Raw genomic sequence first — 17152 nt, forward strand, 5'->3', positions numbered from 1 at the left:
AAGCTTGACGGTTTTTGTGGCAGTAAGTCCGACATAACGGCCTAATCTCTCGCTTATATTTCTTAGGCAGATTACTAGAGAGATAATGTGCGGCAATAGGCAAAACTCGTACCTGGCTGCTCGCCATACCCTCTTACCATAACTTTGACCAGTCATTCTCGGATAGCACTCTCTTTGGTTTACCTACATTCGGAAAATAGTCGAGAACCATTCTATTGTGTACGGCTCTTATTGTTGCTTTCCTCAACGGATACTGTTTGATAAATTTTGAGAAAAATTCCACTACTACAAAAATGTATGAAAAATTACCAGTGGGTTTCGGTAACCGTTCGGAAACATCGAGTGCGACTATATCCAACCCATCGTCGGCTTGAATAGTATGTATAGGACTTCTACCTGGACCTAGCACAATCCATTACTGTTTTTACTTTTCCTGGATCCATCAGTAGTTATGATGTGATCCGGGAACATGACACAAAATTAACATTTAACAAAATGGACAGGGAACTTTGGATCGATATATGACTCTGGGCCAAGTATTCTAACAAATACTTTGAAGAAAATGTATTAAAGCTTTTGCAAACTATGGAGTTGACTGCACCATCCTGATACAATGCTACATACGGTCAATATGAACATGTCTTAACTTGTTGGTTGCATTCGTATCAGCGTTGAAGTTGTTGCTTTCTGAATGAAAGTTTAGATAGGCTCTTCACGTCTCCAGTGATGGAATTAATTTTAGTGATGTGACTAAAATGTGATAAAAGAAGCATAAGTGGAAAGAGATGTCAAAAACCAATTTCAGCGGAAGTGGGAATGGAAGCGGATGTGGAAAAGGAAGTATATGTATTAAGTAAAAAGTAACAGTTCTTTATTAAACACTATTTTGATTATATTAATACTCAAAATTTATCAGTGGAAGATTATATTTAACGAAAAGTAGTTTTGCCACGTTTTCACCTTGCAATCTACTGAATAACTGTTCACTGGCTACGCTGCTGTGAGGGTCTAATAAATACTGGCGAGCTAGTGGCCACAGATAGTAAGCTGATTGTCGTTTTCATTATCCATAGTCAGGTCTTGCTGATCTTCGTTCATTTTAACATGTATTTTAAAGTTTATAACGATTTTTCTAATGAAGATTCTGTGTTAAGTCACAACTTGTTGAAGGCTGATTTTCAGTTTCATTCGGAACCTTTCAGATCTAATAGGCATGCAGTCATCCTGAGATGAGTTTGTACCTCTGGTTTTTATCATCATCAAATTAAGTATTTGGGTCTCAACTTGCTCTGTGGCGGTGCCACTGAAAAGATCTACTTGTATCATCGATCTAACTACGTCGCGGGAGTTTTCGACAGTTCTCTAGATCTCGTTCTTTTATTCATTTCATTTCGGTAATTTTCTTGCAAAATTTAGGAATTGTTCTGAAGTATCAGTTTTCGTTTCTTCTTGCTATAAAGTGCTCACAAAAACTTGAATTAGCAGTATGACTAATGAAATGCTCGCTTGAGAACTGCTTAAGTTTCTATTAATTTCTTCGAATGGTTTAATTACTTCTACAAATTTTTGAACTTTTATCCAGTCTTCAGTGGATATAATCGTGATTGTATTTGAACATAAGTACAAAATTAGCGCCAGTCTTCAGTGGATATAATCGTGATTGTATTTGAACATAAGTACAAAATTAGCGATTCCTTGAGCTCTGAAAATCGTTCCATCATTTGGAACGTGCTATTCCAGATGGAAATAGAAGAACTTAAACTAACAGATAGGATTTTCGTAACGCAAAATACACAATACTTACGTTACAGATATACCATGAAAGTAAAATTCGTTTGTATATGTTTAACAATATTTATCGTGTTGGGCAATTCAAAACGACAGATAAAGCAGTTCGATTAACCCATTATACCCTAGAATTAATCTTTTTTAGATTTTGACGATATTTCAGATCCACTACCCACGTGGGTTAATAAGCACTTCATGAATGTTACTTTATGATAGTGGCCTTAAATTCATTGATTTTTTTACGTATGATAAATCATACGGCGGGCAGTAAGGGGTAAAATTACTGAGATATGATACGATCGGCAGTAAGGGGTAGAATTCCTTACACCATTTCGTCACAAGTAATATGGCGAATTTCTAGTGATTATCATTCATTACACGAATAAATGAAGAAAAAGTACAATAATAATTTCCAGTTATTGTAATGTTCGTTTCATTTTATTTGAAAGTTACATTATTTATTTATACATTAAGTATACATGGCAAATTCACAAAGTAGAATCAACAAAGTAACTTTGCAGCATTACATGAATAAACGAAGAGATTGCAATAATAAAGAAGAAATGAAAAAAATAATAGTTTCTTAGACAACACAGTCCTCTTAGCGCCGGTGATACAAAATGATACATCGCTTTGGATGGAGTCCCACATTGCATTTTACACAGAGAAAATTTTATACATTTACCACACTGTCCATATCTTCTTTGCATGCTCTGCACATCAATCATGTGTCCAGCACTATCAAATCTTATGCCTTCTTGCACCTGTGGCAGAATCTTGGCAACACACCTTTTGTTGAGCGAAGACAGAATTGATAGTACAATATGGTTCAAATGCCTCTGAGCACTATGTGACTTAACTTCTGAGGTCATCAGTCGCCTAGAACTTAGAACTAATTAAACCTAACTAACCTAAGGACATCACACACATCCATGCCCGAGGCAGGATTCGAACCTGCGACCGTAGCGGTCGCTCGGCTCCAGACTGTGGCGCCTAGAACCGCACGGCAACTCCGGCCGACCGATAGTACAATAAGTCTGGTAAATTTCAGTAGGCTTACATTGTTATTTAACTGCCGGTATAGGGTCCACATATTCACAACAGCACCATTTAGGCAGAACCTGATCATTGGCCAGTACCATTTCTTTGATCTTATTCAAATGCGGTATAGACTTCGTAGATTGTCAAAAATATCTACTCCTCCCATGTGGCGATTATATTCCTGTACAAGGAAAGGCTGTGGTGTGGAAACATTCTTTCTAGAGTCTCCATTCCCCCTCAAGCATGTACTTTCACCTAATACACCTTCAGCCAGTAGATTTGTCACAGAGTCACTTGATTATTGTCATTCCATCTTATAAGTGTAATAGAATTCTCTGTATCACGTAACACATGAGTAGTACCTCGTGGTGCCTTCTCTATATCTGGCATGGGTGCCTTCTCCAAGCGGTCATTTCTCAGGGTTCCTATGCGTTTTATTCCATTTGAAGTAAGAGGTTCAAGTAGGAGCATAGAGTTAAAGTAATTGTCAATGTACACTGTGCTGTTCTGAGGGATGTACCCACACAGAGCTTTTCAACTACAGAATGTCCCAGTGCCTTATGGGGCTCTCTTTGACTTACTCCAACATATGGCTCAAATTTGATGAGATTAATTAGATGCAGCTAAACACCACCATTTGAAACCATAGCGAATTGGCTTGCCTTTTATAAAGTGTTTCATAAAGTGGTGGTCATAATAAGGCTTCATGGCCTCATCCAAGGAAAAGTTTGATCCTAGAGGCTCTATGATGTCATGGAATTTCGTATTTAGATGTGAAATTAATGGCCGAACCTTGTAAACTTTACCTTCTTTTTCAATGTTGTCATTATCATTGACATGGAAGAATCTATGAACTTTGTCAAAAGTATCCCTGGAGATAGAATTAGAAACAAGGGCATTATTTGTGTCAGATCTGATCTCCCTGTAGATACGTCTATGCATGATCTTACAGTATCCAGATAACAGCAAAATAGCGATGTATTTGTAGATGTCATCATTACTTATTTGTCTGTTGCGTCCCTTTTGAGCAGCATATTTTACTGTCTCTCCCGTCAGAATCTCAACCAAATCAGCATCAAAATCTTCACGGCAAAGATCTATTGGAGTCGGTTTTGATATACGGAGATATTATGTTGTATCAGGTGTAGGATCACGAGATACCTCGAATTTTTGTGAAGAGTCTAGTCTTTCTTCTGTCCAGTGTCTTGTTTTCCTAACTCAACCACAATCGTGATTTAGAATAGCAGGGATTTTCCTCTGGGGTGGATAAAGAAGTAACATTTTCAACAAGGCCGTCAATATTTACGGATCTTATCTCTACAATTTGTCCCAGAACCTTCTTCCCTAAACCAGCAACAGTGGCGGGCTGTTCTTCTCCTCCTTTTCTAAATCATAACTGAAATAAATCGTATCAACTGCGAGAAAATGGCCCCTTACTGCCCACCGTATGATATTTCATACGTAAAGATATAAGCCAGTACCACAACACAGTAAATAAAGTACTCTTTTCCAATTTGTGCTCATATATTGCATTTAAGTATTCAGATTATTAATCCGTAGTAATATGAGCGAAATTATGAACCGGCAGATCATAATTTTATTATTACTTACCGCCTGTCCATGACGACAAGTAACGGAGTCGATAGCACTAGAACAAATGCTTTTCACCAGGAAATAAACAGTCCTAATGTCCACTGCTACAGTGGGCTTTCAAACTAACAATAAAACATAAAAGAAGTAGTTCAGTTGTTGACAAAGAGCTTCTGAAAACAAATACGCCTGACAAGAACAAGCGTATGATAAATCATACGATGGGATATAATGGGTTAAGGCGTTCCCTTTGAATATTTGCCACCTCGTTTTCTACGACCAAGGAATGATTGAAGCGGGTGGCAATTTTTTTCAATTAAGCAGTAAGTTGTGGGAGCTATTCCCGTGATTCCAGAGTAGCTCGAATACAAAGTCGTATCTGATGTATTTCACAATCCATATCATCAAAGCCAAACAACTCCAATGCTTTATTCATGTTAGATTCACGACCACGAACAATACAATGCACTTCTTGGTAATTTACACCCCATTCTTGTAGTATAGTTTCAGATCTTGTTCATATTACACAATTTGTATGACGCTCAGTCACGACTTCATATTTCAAAATTGTAGACATCTTGTGAAAATCCTTTGAAATATCACGAGAAGTCAAAATTAAGTCATGAATTTCTAGAATGTAGATCAGACCATACGTCAATTGCAAAAGATACTTTTTTCAAATTCTGCAAGTAAATTTTGATTTTTCTTACCAGTTTATTGTACAAGTTATCGCATAATACGAAGTAAAATAATCACGACCTTTCAACTTATAATTTGAAAGAGCAGCATTCATTACTCTGCGAAAGCCGAGACCCTTGACAAAATTAAACGATAAGTTCTGGAAGGCAGTCATTTCAGTAATCACACGATCCATTTGTTGAGACTTTGGGTGTGACGAATCCCAATAATCATTTACTTGCACACTTTGTTGCAATTTAAGTTATTGTTTATGATTTTTGGAAAGAGTAAAAGAAACCTCTGACAGCAACACAATGAAAATAGCAAAATACCCCAAGAATTTAAATAGTAAAAAGTAATACAAAAATAAAATTCCATATTGTTAAGTAGAGCACGTCGATAATTCGCAACGAGCCCATCTAAAGCGACATTACTCTGCGAAAGCCGAGACCCTTGACAAAATTAAACGATAAGTTCTGGAAGGCAGTCATTTCAGTAATCACACGATCCATTTGTTGAGACTTTGGGTGTGACGAATCCCAATAATCATTTACTTGCACACTTTGTTGCAATTTAAGTTATTGTTTATGATTTTTGGAAAGAGTAAAAGAAACCTCTGACAGCAACACAATGAAAATAGCAAAATACCCCAAGAATTTAAATAGTAAAAAGTAATACAAAAATAAAATTCCATATTGTTAAGTAGAGCACGTCGATAATTCGCAACGAGCCCATCTAAAGCGACAATTGTAAAAGAAACGTTTCTGAACTAGTTTATACATCACGCTACAGTTTTCAGTGGGGTGTTAATTTATAAGTGTTGGATTTTATGCTTCATATTGGATACTAGGTTTTAGTAACTTATTTACCATCATTAGTTTTTATTTTAGAACTGATGATGGTAAGGTAGTCACCGTCACCTGGTATGCAATAAAGAGAAAAAATGCAATAAATAAATTAACATGCCACTGAGTAAATGGAACGTGGTTGGTGTTGGTTCAAATTATAAACAGTTACGAGAGTATCACCACTCTTCTATAGATAAATGGAAGATAAAATTCTTAGAAACGTTTTTATATAGAGTGAGATAACTTTTCTAAGTGCTCACCTCAGACCGCCTGAGGGGCAGGGACGTAAAACGGTTTAAATTTCCTTCAGTGCAGCCAACAAACACTCGTGTGCAGCTCACGTACTACAGTGATTCGTGTCTTCCGTGCCACAGACGGTTATATGCTTATATCATTAAGTGCTGTCAGCAACGAGAAAAGCTACATTATGTATCGACTTGTACCAATACGAACCGACCAAAACTAAGGGTGGGATGAACTCTTTATAATGTTATCGTATTGCGAATCATTCGGATAAAACAGCTTTGCTCCAGCAGTGGACAGAGCTCACCCTGTAAAACTCGAACTATATTATTAGTGTTGACTACATTATATTATAAATACTGACTAACGATTTGATTTTTCGCCTCCACTGAAAGTGTGATAGTTTCGTCTATCTTCTCAAACTCAGAAAATTTCTGGAGTTGTAATGATTTAAGATGACTCTTCAGTGAGGTGGTCGTGCGCCATTTCCGCGAATATCCTTTGTCACAGGTCTTGCGTTTGGGACTCAAACCCTTAATCTCAGCGAAATGGTTCCATATAACACTTGCTTTTGGTTTCATTACTGTACTATTAACTAACGTTACACCACAAAACTTTTGACTAAAAAGGACTTTACAATACAGTAATTTTGTACAGCAACACAAAGTAGACTGACGAGGGAGAAAACGCTATACTTTCGCTGCGATTGACAGGCATCATGCTACACGCCCCTCCAACGAACTCCCGGCTGCGCAGCACCCGGCGCGTTGGGACAATAAGTGCGCGCATCGACAGCCTCGCCGTTGTTGAAAGTTCCGATAAACTTCCTATATAAAAATATGGAAGCGGTTGTGAAAAAATGTGTGGAACTTCGGCAGTTGCGGAAGCAGAGATCTGTCACAACACTAATTTATAACTACCACGCACATGTTAACTATCTGTATCGTCGGCTCCATATTCCATTCGGACATTCTTGCTTTCCGACACAAAATAAACTGCCACTCCTAGTATTAAGCACTTTCACACCGAATTTTTACAGTTTGAGCCTCACGTCGCCAGACTTCGCACGCCACGATAAGTACTCTGTCAAGGCTTGACTGCGTCTGCCTCTGGTTTTCCATTCTTTTTCCTCCCTTGCGCTACTCGCGCCAAAGTCATCCATAAGACTGACGGTAGAAAACTCACAGTGGATTCCCTGTCTTCATGATTTCGATTTGTTTAAATGTATTAAATATTCTAATACCCTTAGAATATTAGCCATTAAATTTATAAATTACATTCATTTCCATATTTTATTTTTCCATAAATTTATTAATGTTTCCACAAACTACATTCTCATTCCACCGAACATTTATCACAGAAATAACACTTTTACATCTTGAAATACTTATAGAGGTTTCCTTAACACTAACCTTAGTACACGATGGATAATTTTACTAAGTCGATTTTCATTTCATACCTTTAAATAAATAAACATTTACAGACATTTTAATTTGAATTTAAATATGTCATCACTCGAGAACTGCCAGTTTTCCCTTCAGCTGTTAACAGACCAGATCTATAGTGACTGCTATCCTTTGTAAAGACTGTGAAAGCTCATCCACTGAAGATGTATGAAACCGATATAGTTATTGCCTCACCAGTGAAGAAATCAATTGTTGTTTGATTGAAATACACTGGGTGCTAAATTTCTACAGACAGCTCGTATCAGTCAAAAACATGATCTTCAGAGGAAGAGAGCAACGTTTGGTTGAAACAGCAGCAGACACATTTGTTGAAGACATTCGATCGCAGGTTTATAACACAACGGAATATCGCCCTCGAGACCGGTTTTTTACAGAGAATAATGTTCTCATCGTTGATACTGTTCGAAGTTTTGATAATCGAATAGTGAAGCAGAAGAAGAAACAAGGAAATTGAACAAATGGAAGAACAAAAGTGTGGTCATAGCGCACAACACGGTACAAGCTGCCAGAGCCAACTATTTCTTGTCACCATTTCAAGTCGGCCTGGCCGCAATCATTTACAAGAAGTATGGTTCTCAGAACCTTGTTGCTGGACCGTCTGCTTTAGGATACTGTACCTCCCGCACAGAAACAGTACGTTTTGAGATGTCAGCAATGCGTCATTTCAGTTTGCCTTCGACAATGCTGACTACAACACCCAATTTTTTGACGGAAACATTTTCCATGTAATGAGGGGGAGGGGGGTTATCCAATGTACCACACCACACGATGGTCTCATGTACATCTACATCTACATGCCTAGCAGAAGGTTCATCGAATAATCTTTAAGCTATTTCTCTGCTGTTTCACTCTCGAACGACGCGGGGGAGAAACTAATTCTCACATGTTTCCGTGCGGTCTCTGAGTTCTCTTATTATGATGATCATTTCTCACTTTGTAAGTGAGTGGCAAGAAAATATTTTCAGACTCTGAGGAAAAAATTAGTGACTGAAATTTCACGAGAAGGTCCTGTCGCAGCGATAAACGCCTTTGTTTTAAATCCTGCCACCCCAATTCGTGTGTCGCGTCCGTGGTACTCTCTCCCTTATTTCGCGATAACACAGAACGATCTGCCCTTCTTCGCACTTTTTCGACATCGTCCTTCAGTCCTATCTGATGCGGATACCACGCCTCACAGCAGCACTCCAGAAGAGGGCGGACAAGCGTAGTGTACGCAATCTTTTTAGTAAACCTGTTACATTTTGTTAGTGTTCTGCCAATAAATCGCAGTCTTTGGTTTGCTTTGTCCACATTATCAATGTGATCGTTCAGATTAAAGTTACTCGTAATTGTAATACCTAAGTATTTCACTGAGTTTACAGTCTTTAGATTCGTGTGATTTATCGTGCAACTTAAATTTAGCGGATTCTCTTTAGTACTTATGTGGATGACAACACTTTTCATGATTTAGAGTCATCTGCCACTTTTTGCACCATACAGATATCTTGTCTAAATCAATTTGCTCTTCGTTTTGACCATCTGATGACATTAAATGACGATAAATGACAGCATCATCTAAGAAGACTTTTCGAATTGCTTCCTAAAGGCACTATTCGTAACTGCCGACCGTAACTGCCTGTGTATTTCGCTGAAACTGCTTACGCTAGCGGACACACCACTTACTGCGTTGCTTCTGTGAGACAGACAGGCATGTGAGTTCGCATCATGGGTGCTAATACCATTCTAGGCTTTTTGTTGGAAAAGGAAGTTATGATAAAGCTGAAAAGATCTTGCCTTCACGGCATCATCCAAACAAGGAAAAGTGAAGGTATCTTTGCTAACTTTGTAATCGGCCACTTGAGAAACAGTGAAGAGAGGTTAAGAAATTTTTTTTAGGCTTAATACATCGAGGTTCGATTTTGTTTTAAGCCTGATGAAAGAAGATACAGCTCGAACAAGTTATAGCAGAAACAGCTACAAGTGCAGTGCAAACTGCCGTAGAAGCTGTGATGAAAAAATGACAGTGACATTACTGTAAGTAGCAGTATAGAAACATACATACACTTCAACGTTGGTTTAAAATTGATAATTTTGCATTTCTATGGCTCTGAGCACTATGGAACTCAACTGCTGAGGTCATTAGTCCCCTAGAACTTATAACTAGTTAAACCTAACTACCCTAAGGACATCCCAAACATCCATGCCCGAGGCAGGATTCGAACCTGCGACCGTAGCGGTCTTGCGGTTCCAGACTGCAGCGCCTTTAACCGCACGGCCACTACGACCGGCGCATTTCTATGAAATAAAATTCTATGGAGATGGTAGGTTTATATGGAAATGACTCAGAGTTTGTACAACTTGTTCTTTATTTTTACATTATCTTTACATTAGCAAAAAGCCTAGAATGGTATTAGCACCCATGATGCGAACTCACATGCCTGTCTGTCTCGCAGAAGCAACGCAGTAAGTGGTGTGTCCGCTAGCGTAAGCAGTTTCAGCGAAATACACAGGCAGTTACGGTCGGCAGTTACGAGTAGTGCCTTTAGGAAGCAATTCGAAAAGTCTTCTTAGATGTTTACATTACTATTAGTAGTAATTATTTTCAAAAGTAGTAACGTATCACCTGCTAGTTGTTCGATGTTTATTAGGTGGGTGAAAGTATAGCCATCGTTTTCATCAAATGGTTCTGAAGTTCGTTCCAGCTGAGATGGAAGGCAAGAAGAGCTGGAAGGACTGATGGTGGCAGCCCGTGGCACAAGAGATAATTCCGAAGAACATTCAAGTCCCGTTACATACACTATGTGATCAAAAGTATCCGGACACGCCCAAAAACATACGTTTTTTTATATCAGGTGCATTGTGCTCCCACCTACTGCCAGGTACTCCATATCAGCAACCTCAGTAGACATTAGACATCGCGAGCGAGCAGAAAGGGGCCCTCCGCGCAACTCACGGACTTCGAACATGGTCAGGTGATTGGGTGTCACTTGTGTCATACGTCTGTACGCGAGATTTCCACACTCCTAACCATCCCTAACTCCACTGTTTCCTATGTGATAGTGAAGTGGAAACGTGAAGGGACACGCACAGCACAGAAGCGTACAGGCCGACCTCGTCTGTTGACTGGCAGAGACCGCCACAGTTGAAGAGGGGCGTAATGTGTAATAGACAGACATCTATCCAGACCATCACACAGGAATTCCAAACTGCATCAGGATCCTCTGCAAGTACTATAACAGTTGGGCGGGAGGTGAGAAAACTTGGATTTCATGGTCGAGCGGCTGCTCATAAGCCACACATCACGCCGGTAAATGCCAAACGACGTTTCGCTTGGTGTAAGGAGCGTAAACATTGGACGATTGAACAGTGGAAAAACGTTGTGTGCAGTGACGAATCACGGTACACAATGTGGCGATTCGATGGCAGGGTGTGGCTATGGCGAATACCTTGTGAACGTCATCTGCCAGCGTGTGTAGTGCCAACAGTAAAATTCGGAGGCGGTGGTGTTATGGCGTGGTCGTGTTTTTCATGGAGGGGGCTTGCACCCCTTGTTGTTTTGCGTGGCACTATCACAGCACAGGCCTATATTGATGTTTTAAGCACCCTCTTGCTTCCCACTGTTGAAGAACAATTCGGGGATGGCGATTGCATCTTTCAACACGATAGAGCACCTGTTCATAACGCGCGGCCTGTGATGGAGTGGTTACACGATAATAACATCCCTCTAATGGACTGGCCTGCACAGAGTCCTGACCTGAATGCTATAGAACACTTTTGGGATGTTTGGAACGCCAACTTCGCGCTAGGCCTCACCGACCGACATCGATTCCTCTCCTCAGGACAGCACTACGTGAAGAATCGGCTGCCATTCCCCAAGAAACCTTCCAGCACCTGATTGAACGTATGCCTGCGAGAGTGGAAGCTGTCATCAATGCTAAGTGTAGGCCAATATCATATTGATTCTCAGTATTACCGGTGGAGGGCGCCACGAACTTGTAAGTCATTTCCAGCCAGGTGTCCGGATACTTTTGATCACGTAGTGTAGCTTAAAATGTCAGTTTTCGCTTTATTAATGAGGTCATTTAGCAATTTCCTAATGGATTCTGCGATGTTCCTCAAGAATAATCCCACAGCATCTTGGAGCCCCTGCTTATCAGCTAAGAGCTGCAGCAATTTCAGTTGTTGTTGACACCTTTTGTTGACTGAATCCCAGTGGGTTTTTCTCGATCTGCGAGCTGAGGAGGAAGAGTTGGCAGTGGTGGTGGTGGTTAGTGTTTAACGTCCCGTCGACAACGATGTCATTAGAGACGGAGCGCAAGCTCGGGTTAGGGAAGGATTGGGAAGGAAATCGGCCGTGCCCTTTCAAAGGAACCATCCCGGCATTTGCCTGAAACGATTTAGGGAAATCACGGAAAACCTAAATCAGGATGGCCGGAGACGGGATTGAACCGTCGTCCTCCCGAATGCGAGTCCAGTGTGCTAACCACTGCGCCACCTCGCTCGGTAGTTGGCAGTAAGTGTGTCACTAGAGAGTAGGGAAGTAATAGCTTGCGGAGTGTCACCCCCGCTTTCATAAGCATTTTGACCGTCTTCATCAGATGGCGGTCCTGCAAATTTGTTGGGTTATGTAGCGCAACACTACAAAAAGAGGACCGCACTCTTTCTACATCTCTAAAAAAATTTAGTCCGTTGAACAACCTTCATTTTTTTGATGAACTTGGTGTTGCAGAATCTGTTTGCAACTGTTCTTTTCAAACTGTTTTCCACGAGTTATCTCCGATATCTTTCTATTTCTTCTTACATTGGTTTCCTAAAACTGAAAGATATCCTTTTGGTTGTGTAATTAGTACAAAACATATTATTTATGTTTCCTGCATTAATAATAATTATGATTTGTGTTACAGGTTTCTAGCTACAGGGGAGAGTTTCGTGTCCCTTGGATACGATTTTAGAATATCGCCAAATTTCGTGAAATGTTAGGAGTTTTGCACAAACACTTGGTACCTATTTTCCTGCCTCCTCCATCACTAGAGTGATTCCTGAAACGTGCGAAAAAATTCTACACTCTTTGGGGATTTTTCCTAAAGGCTGTGCTGCTATTGGAGGAAAACATATAAGAAAACGGTGTCCTGGAAAAAGTGCTTCTCTTTTCTGAAACTGCTAAGGTTACTTCTCCATAGTGTTTTTGGCATTGGTTGTTGCGAACTGTAAATTCGTCGTGGTAGACGTCGGTCCATATGGGAAGGCAGGAGACAGTGGCGTATTTAATAAGTCAGTAATGGGAAAGATGAAGAGCTTTCATTAACTGAAATCAAATGCCATTTGTTATAGTTGACGTCGAGGCATTCCCCTTGTGAAAACATATTTTCAAGCCTTACACTCGCTCGGCTGCCCAGCAAGATAAATCGATAGCTACCTTCAGCTATAAATTGTCACGAATGGGCAGAGTTTCTAAAAATCCTTTTGGACCTTTGCGTCAGATCAAAAATGTGACAAACGCGTTACAGTTTGTTGGTGTCTACACAACCTCCTCAGGGATGCCTATTTAGAAAATAGTAAACGACCTTTTTATGAACTTAACCATGACGTGAGCTTATCACAAAACATTACTCCGTTGCCTCGAACAGTGGGATTCCACCAAGCTGACAGGTTTCAGGTACGAGGTACACTCAAGAATTACTTCTGTGACCTACAGTTACAGCCGTGAAAAGAACTAAAGATATTGTTCTGGGTTCAATATTGTAAAATTACGTGTCTCAGTAGGGAATAAATACAAGTAATTAAACGTGTATATTCAAAGAAACTTACCATCTTTTTTTCATTGTTCCTCTATTCTTCTTCCACACCTTATTCTTTGCCACCACATTTCTGAAATCTGTATGCTTATGATCATACAGTACAGAGTTACCTGCTCACATGCCTCACTTGCTGGTCGTTGTCGTCATCGTGAAAACCTTTTTTCACGTGTGCGCATCGTAGCTTACTACAATTGTCTGCCCGACTGGCAGACTGCATTTCCAGCGGCCGAGACGAACCAGTCGTGATGACGTCACGACCGTTGACTGCCGAGCAGTTACGCGACATATGGTCCGTTGCTTTGCCAATGAGCAGTAGTCAACTGATCGGAGTCACTACCGGCCGCTACCGCCGGCAGTCGCAGACAAATAGAACCTTAAATCGTTTATGTAGATCAGGAACAACAGAGGTCCTACAAAACTTCCTAGTGGTACGCCAGATATTACTTCTACTTTACTCGATGACTTTCCGTCATTTATTATGAACTCTGACCTTTCTGACAGGAAATCACGAATCCAGTCACACAACTGAGACGATACGCCACAGGCACGCAAATCAATTAGAAGTCGCTTGTGAGGAACGATCCCAAATACCTTCTTGAAATCTAAAAATATGAACTCAGTTTGACGTCCCCTATCGATAGCACTCTTACTTTCTCCACATTGTTGTTGTTATAATTTTCCGTTGTGAAGTCTAATGACCTCATTATTGTAATAAACACAGTATACTGGTTTCAACTCTAATTATTTACCTATTATCTGGTATGAACTATAATCAGTCATATATTATCTTATTTAGCTGTAACATAGCCATATAGTTATATTCTCATTTTGCAGATGAATCGAGCAAAAGGGTAGCGATGCATGAGGCACCGAGAGGATGAAACTTTTATGAAATTTCTTTATAATTGTAATACTAATAATATAATATTATGATAATTATTATTATTGTTAGTAAACTCAAAATAAAAAATAATTATTATGCCATCTAGATAGGTTGTTTGAATACCTTTTAACAGTAGAAGTGATGAATGCATTCATTTTGCTATTTCAATTAACGTATTATCATATTGAGAGATAGATGAGCTGGGTTTTGGTGATCGCACCCCTCAATGTGCTCTACACTCCATGCACTTGTTCTGACGAAAAAATCATTCAAAATTATTTTGTGGAAAATTTTAGTAAATACTAAACTTTGCTGAAATTTGCGTCGTTTCCGAGTTATAACGAAAACTCAAAAAAGTCCAGTTTTTTCATGATTTTCTTCCATTTTTGATCCACTTCCATACTGAAATTTTGGTGCAATTCTAAAAATTTGAATTCAGCATCCTCATAACAGATAGCCTGCCATACATACTTCTACAAAACTTTCCTCTGTGAATCACCATTTGAATCACCATTTGAGTGGACTAAGAACATTCTTCAGAATAGGAAACACACATTTACACAAGCAAGTACATCTCATGCATATATAACTGCTATTTCTGGCCGCTCTGGCCAGAATGCAGTGGTGTTGCATTGAACGCAAGCAGCAATCCTTAGTGGTGTGGGGACGGGGAAGAGATGGTAGGGTACAGGTGGGGAAAGAGGAGTCAGTGCTGCCTGGCGGAGCATGCAGGGATTAGATGGTAGCCAGACAAAGCTGCCAGGTAACAATGTCGGGACGCTGTGAGGGACGGAAGGGGGGGGGGGTGAAGTAGGAAAAGGGCACTGGTTCTCTGCCAATGCACCCACTAGTGTTTTTCCCCTTATATGAATCTCTTCTTTCCTGCTCCCCATTTCTGCCCCACCCTCCCTTCCCCACAGCCTCCTAGTCTAGCACCTGGCAGCCTTGTCCTGCCACTATCTCGTCCCTGCACGCTCTACCGGGTGGTTCTGACTCGTCAACTGTACCCTGCATCTCTCCGCCTTCCCCAACCCACTGTGGATTTCTGCTTGCGTTCAACGCAACCGCAACACCATTGCATTCTGGCCAGAGCGGCCAGAGACAGTGGTCGTGTGTGTGTGAGGGTGCTTGCTTGTGTGAACACGTGTGTGTGTGTGTGTGTGCGTGTGTGTGTGTGTGTGCGTGTTGCGTGCGCGCACGCTTGTTTTCTTTTCTGAAGAAGCCTCTGGACAGAAGCTAGTGTTTAAGCCTTTCCGTAGTGCCTGGCTGTAACTCAACGTGTCATCCTGATGGTGAACACCAATCGATCCTTTTCATAATATTGTTGTACACTGTAAACATTTTGTAAAAGTGACATAAATTATTTGTGTGCAAACGATTTTCTTAATAAATGAGTCATTTTGTCTTTTAGTTATTTTTTAAAAATTGAGACATCATATTTTCTGATTTCACCACAATTTATAGAAACCAATCTACTTTTATTGTAATTTTGTCAGTACAACTATCATTTTCCATCAGATGACACCTCAGCACACCAGAGATTAAAATTCCAGCATATGCCTTGACGGATGGGAAATCATGATTAAGATTTATTCGGCTTAATTTGAATGAGTTAATGGATCAATTGACTGTGGAGAAAATAAGACAAATCAGTCCATTAGTATAAAAGGAATTTGAAACATTTCCATTATTTTGACGCAATGTTCTCGATTTTGATAATGTTGTTGGCTTCAGCCATGACAAAGCTGTTTGTCAGCTGCAATTGGCCTTGCTTAATATGTCGATAAACACCGTGAATGTATAGGAATTTAGCTACCCGTCACGGCATGTTATATACTTATACTATACTTTCTATCATTTAGCAATTGTATGACAAGTTTCGACCAATAAATATGTAGTAAAAACTGACGCTTGTCTAATTCTTGTACAAAGGAAAGTGTCTGTAGAGACCACTTAATAAACTGCTGTCTGCTTTTAGATATTCACCTTGATAATCTCATAGCTTCTGAAATGCATATGAGTCATAGTATTTTATAAGCGGAGATGAAGATTAACAGATGGTCAATAAAAATTATACAAAAATTAAGAAACGATAAAAATTTCGTGGATTAGAATGCAGATTCACATAACACACACACATGAGCGGTGGTAATAAATTTTCGAACATGGGAACCAAGGATGCTTCATCAACTGCCAAGTTGCTTCTGTATCTCGTCGAGTGTCTTCCCTTTAGTCTCAATGACGAAAAAGAAGATCCATATGGCGGCAACGAAGTTCAGTATTGCATACACCCAGAAAGCGCCTGCAGTGGTAAGCGTTTCCTCTAGGTCCAGGTACGTCTTCGAGACGAGAAAGGTCATTACGGCGTTGGTAGCGGCGCATATGGCGCTGCAAATAGCCTTAACCTCCTGCGGAAAGATCTCTCCAATCATGCTCCAACTCAGCGGCCCACAGCCCATCGAGAACACAACAAGGTAGATGCTAATAACCAAGATGGGCAGCCAACGAACATCCCTCACCATATTCTCATTCTGTTCCAACATGAAGAAGAAGGCTCCAACTACGATGAGGCACACCCCCATTGCGCTGTACGAGAAGATGAGCAGAATCCGACGTCCGGCGCGGTCCACAATTGTCGCAGAGCACGCTGTCGCCACCACCTGCATACCGTGCAACACTCATGTCATGCGTGCTCTCCACTGGCGCGAGCTGCATCTGCGATCGGACATGAATTGGTAAATTAGTCATCTAATTGTTAGGTTTTCGTGGCCACCTGTTGATAGATTACCTGTTGGCTTCTGTCTTGGATTTTTGGCCAAAGTTTGTTTGATGTTCTTT

At 40.2% G+C, this 17152-nt stretch overlaps 1 protein-coding gene across 1 annotated transcript in view; it reads right to left on the reverse strand.

The window, feature by feature from the left end:
* The window catches only part of LOC126474688 (facilitated trehalose transporter Tret1-like), a 158628-nt gene extending 141732 nt beyond the window's left edge, over positions 1–16896 (reverse strand). The window contains exon 1 of the mRNA XM_050102166.1: positions 16755–16896. Coding sequence (XP_049958123.1) covers positions 16755–16896 — 142 coding nt within the window. The remainder of the gene's footprint in view (positions 1–16754) is intronic.
* Positions 16897–17152: the final 256 nt, after the last annotated feature.

The sequence above is a fragment of the Schistocerca serialis genome, chromosome 4 (genome assembly GCF_023864345.2).
Source record: "Schistocerca serialis cubense isolate TAMUIC-IGC-003099 chromosome 4, iqSchSeri2.2, whole genome shotgun sequence".
Classification (NCBI taxonomy): domain Eukaryota; kingdom Metazoa; phylum Arthropoda; class Insecta; order Orthoptera; family Acrididae; genus Schistocerca; species Schistocerca serialis.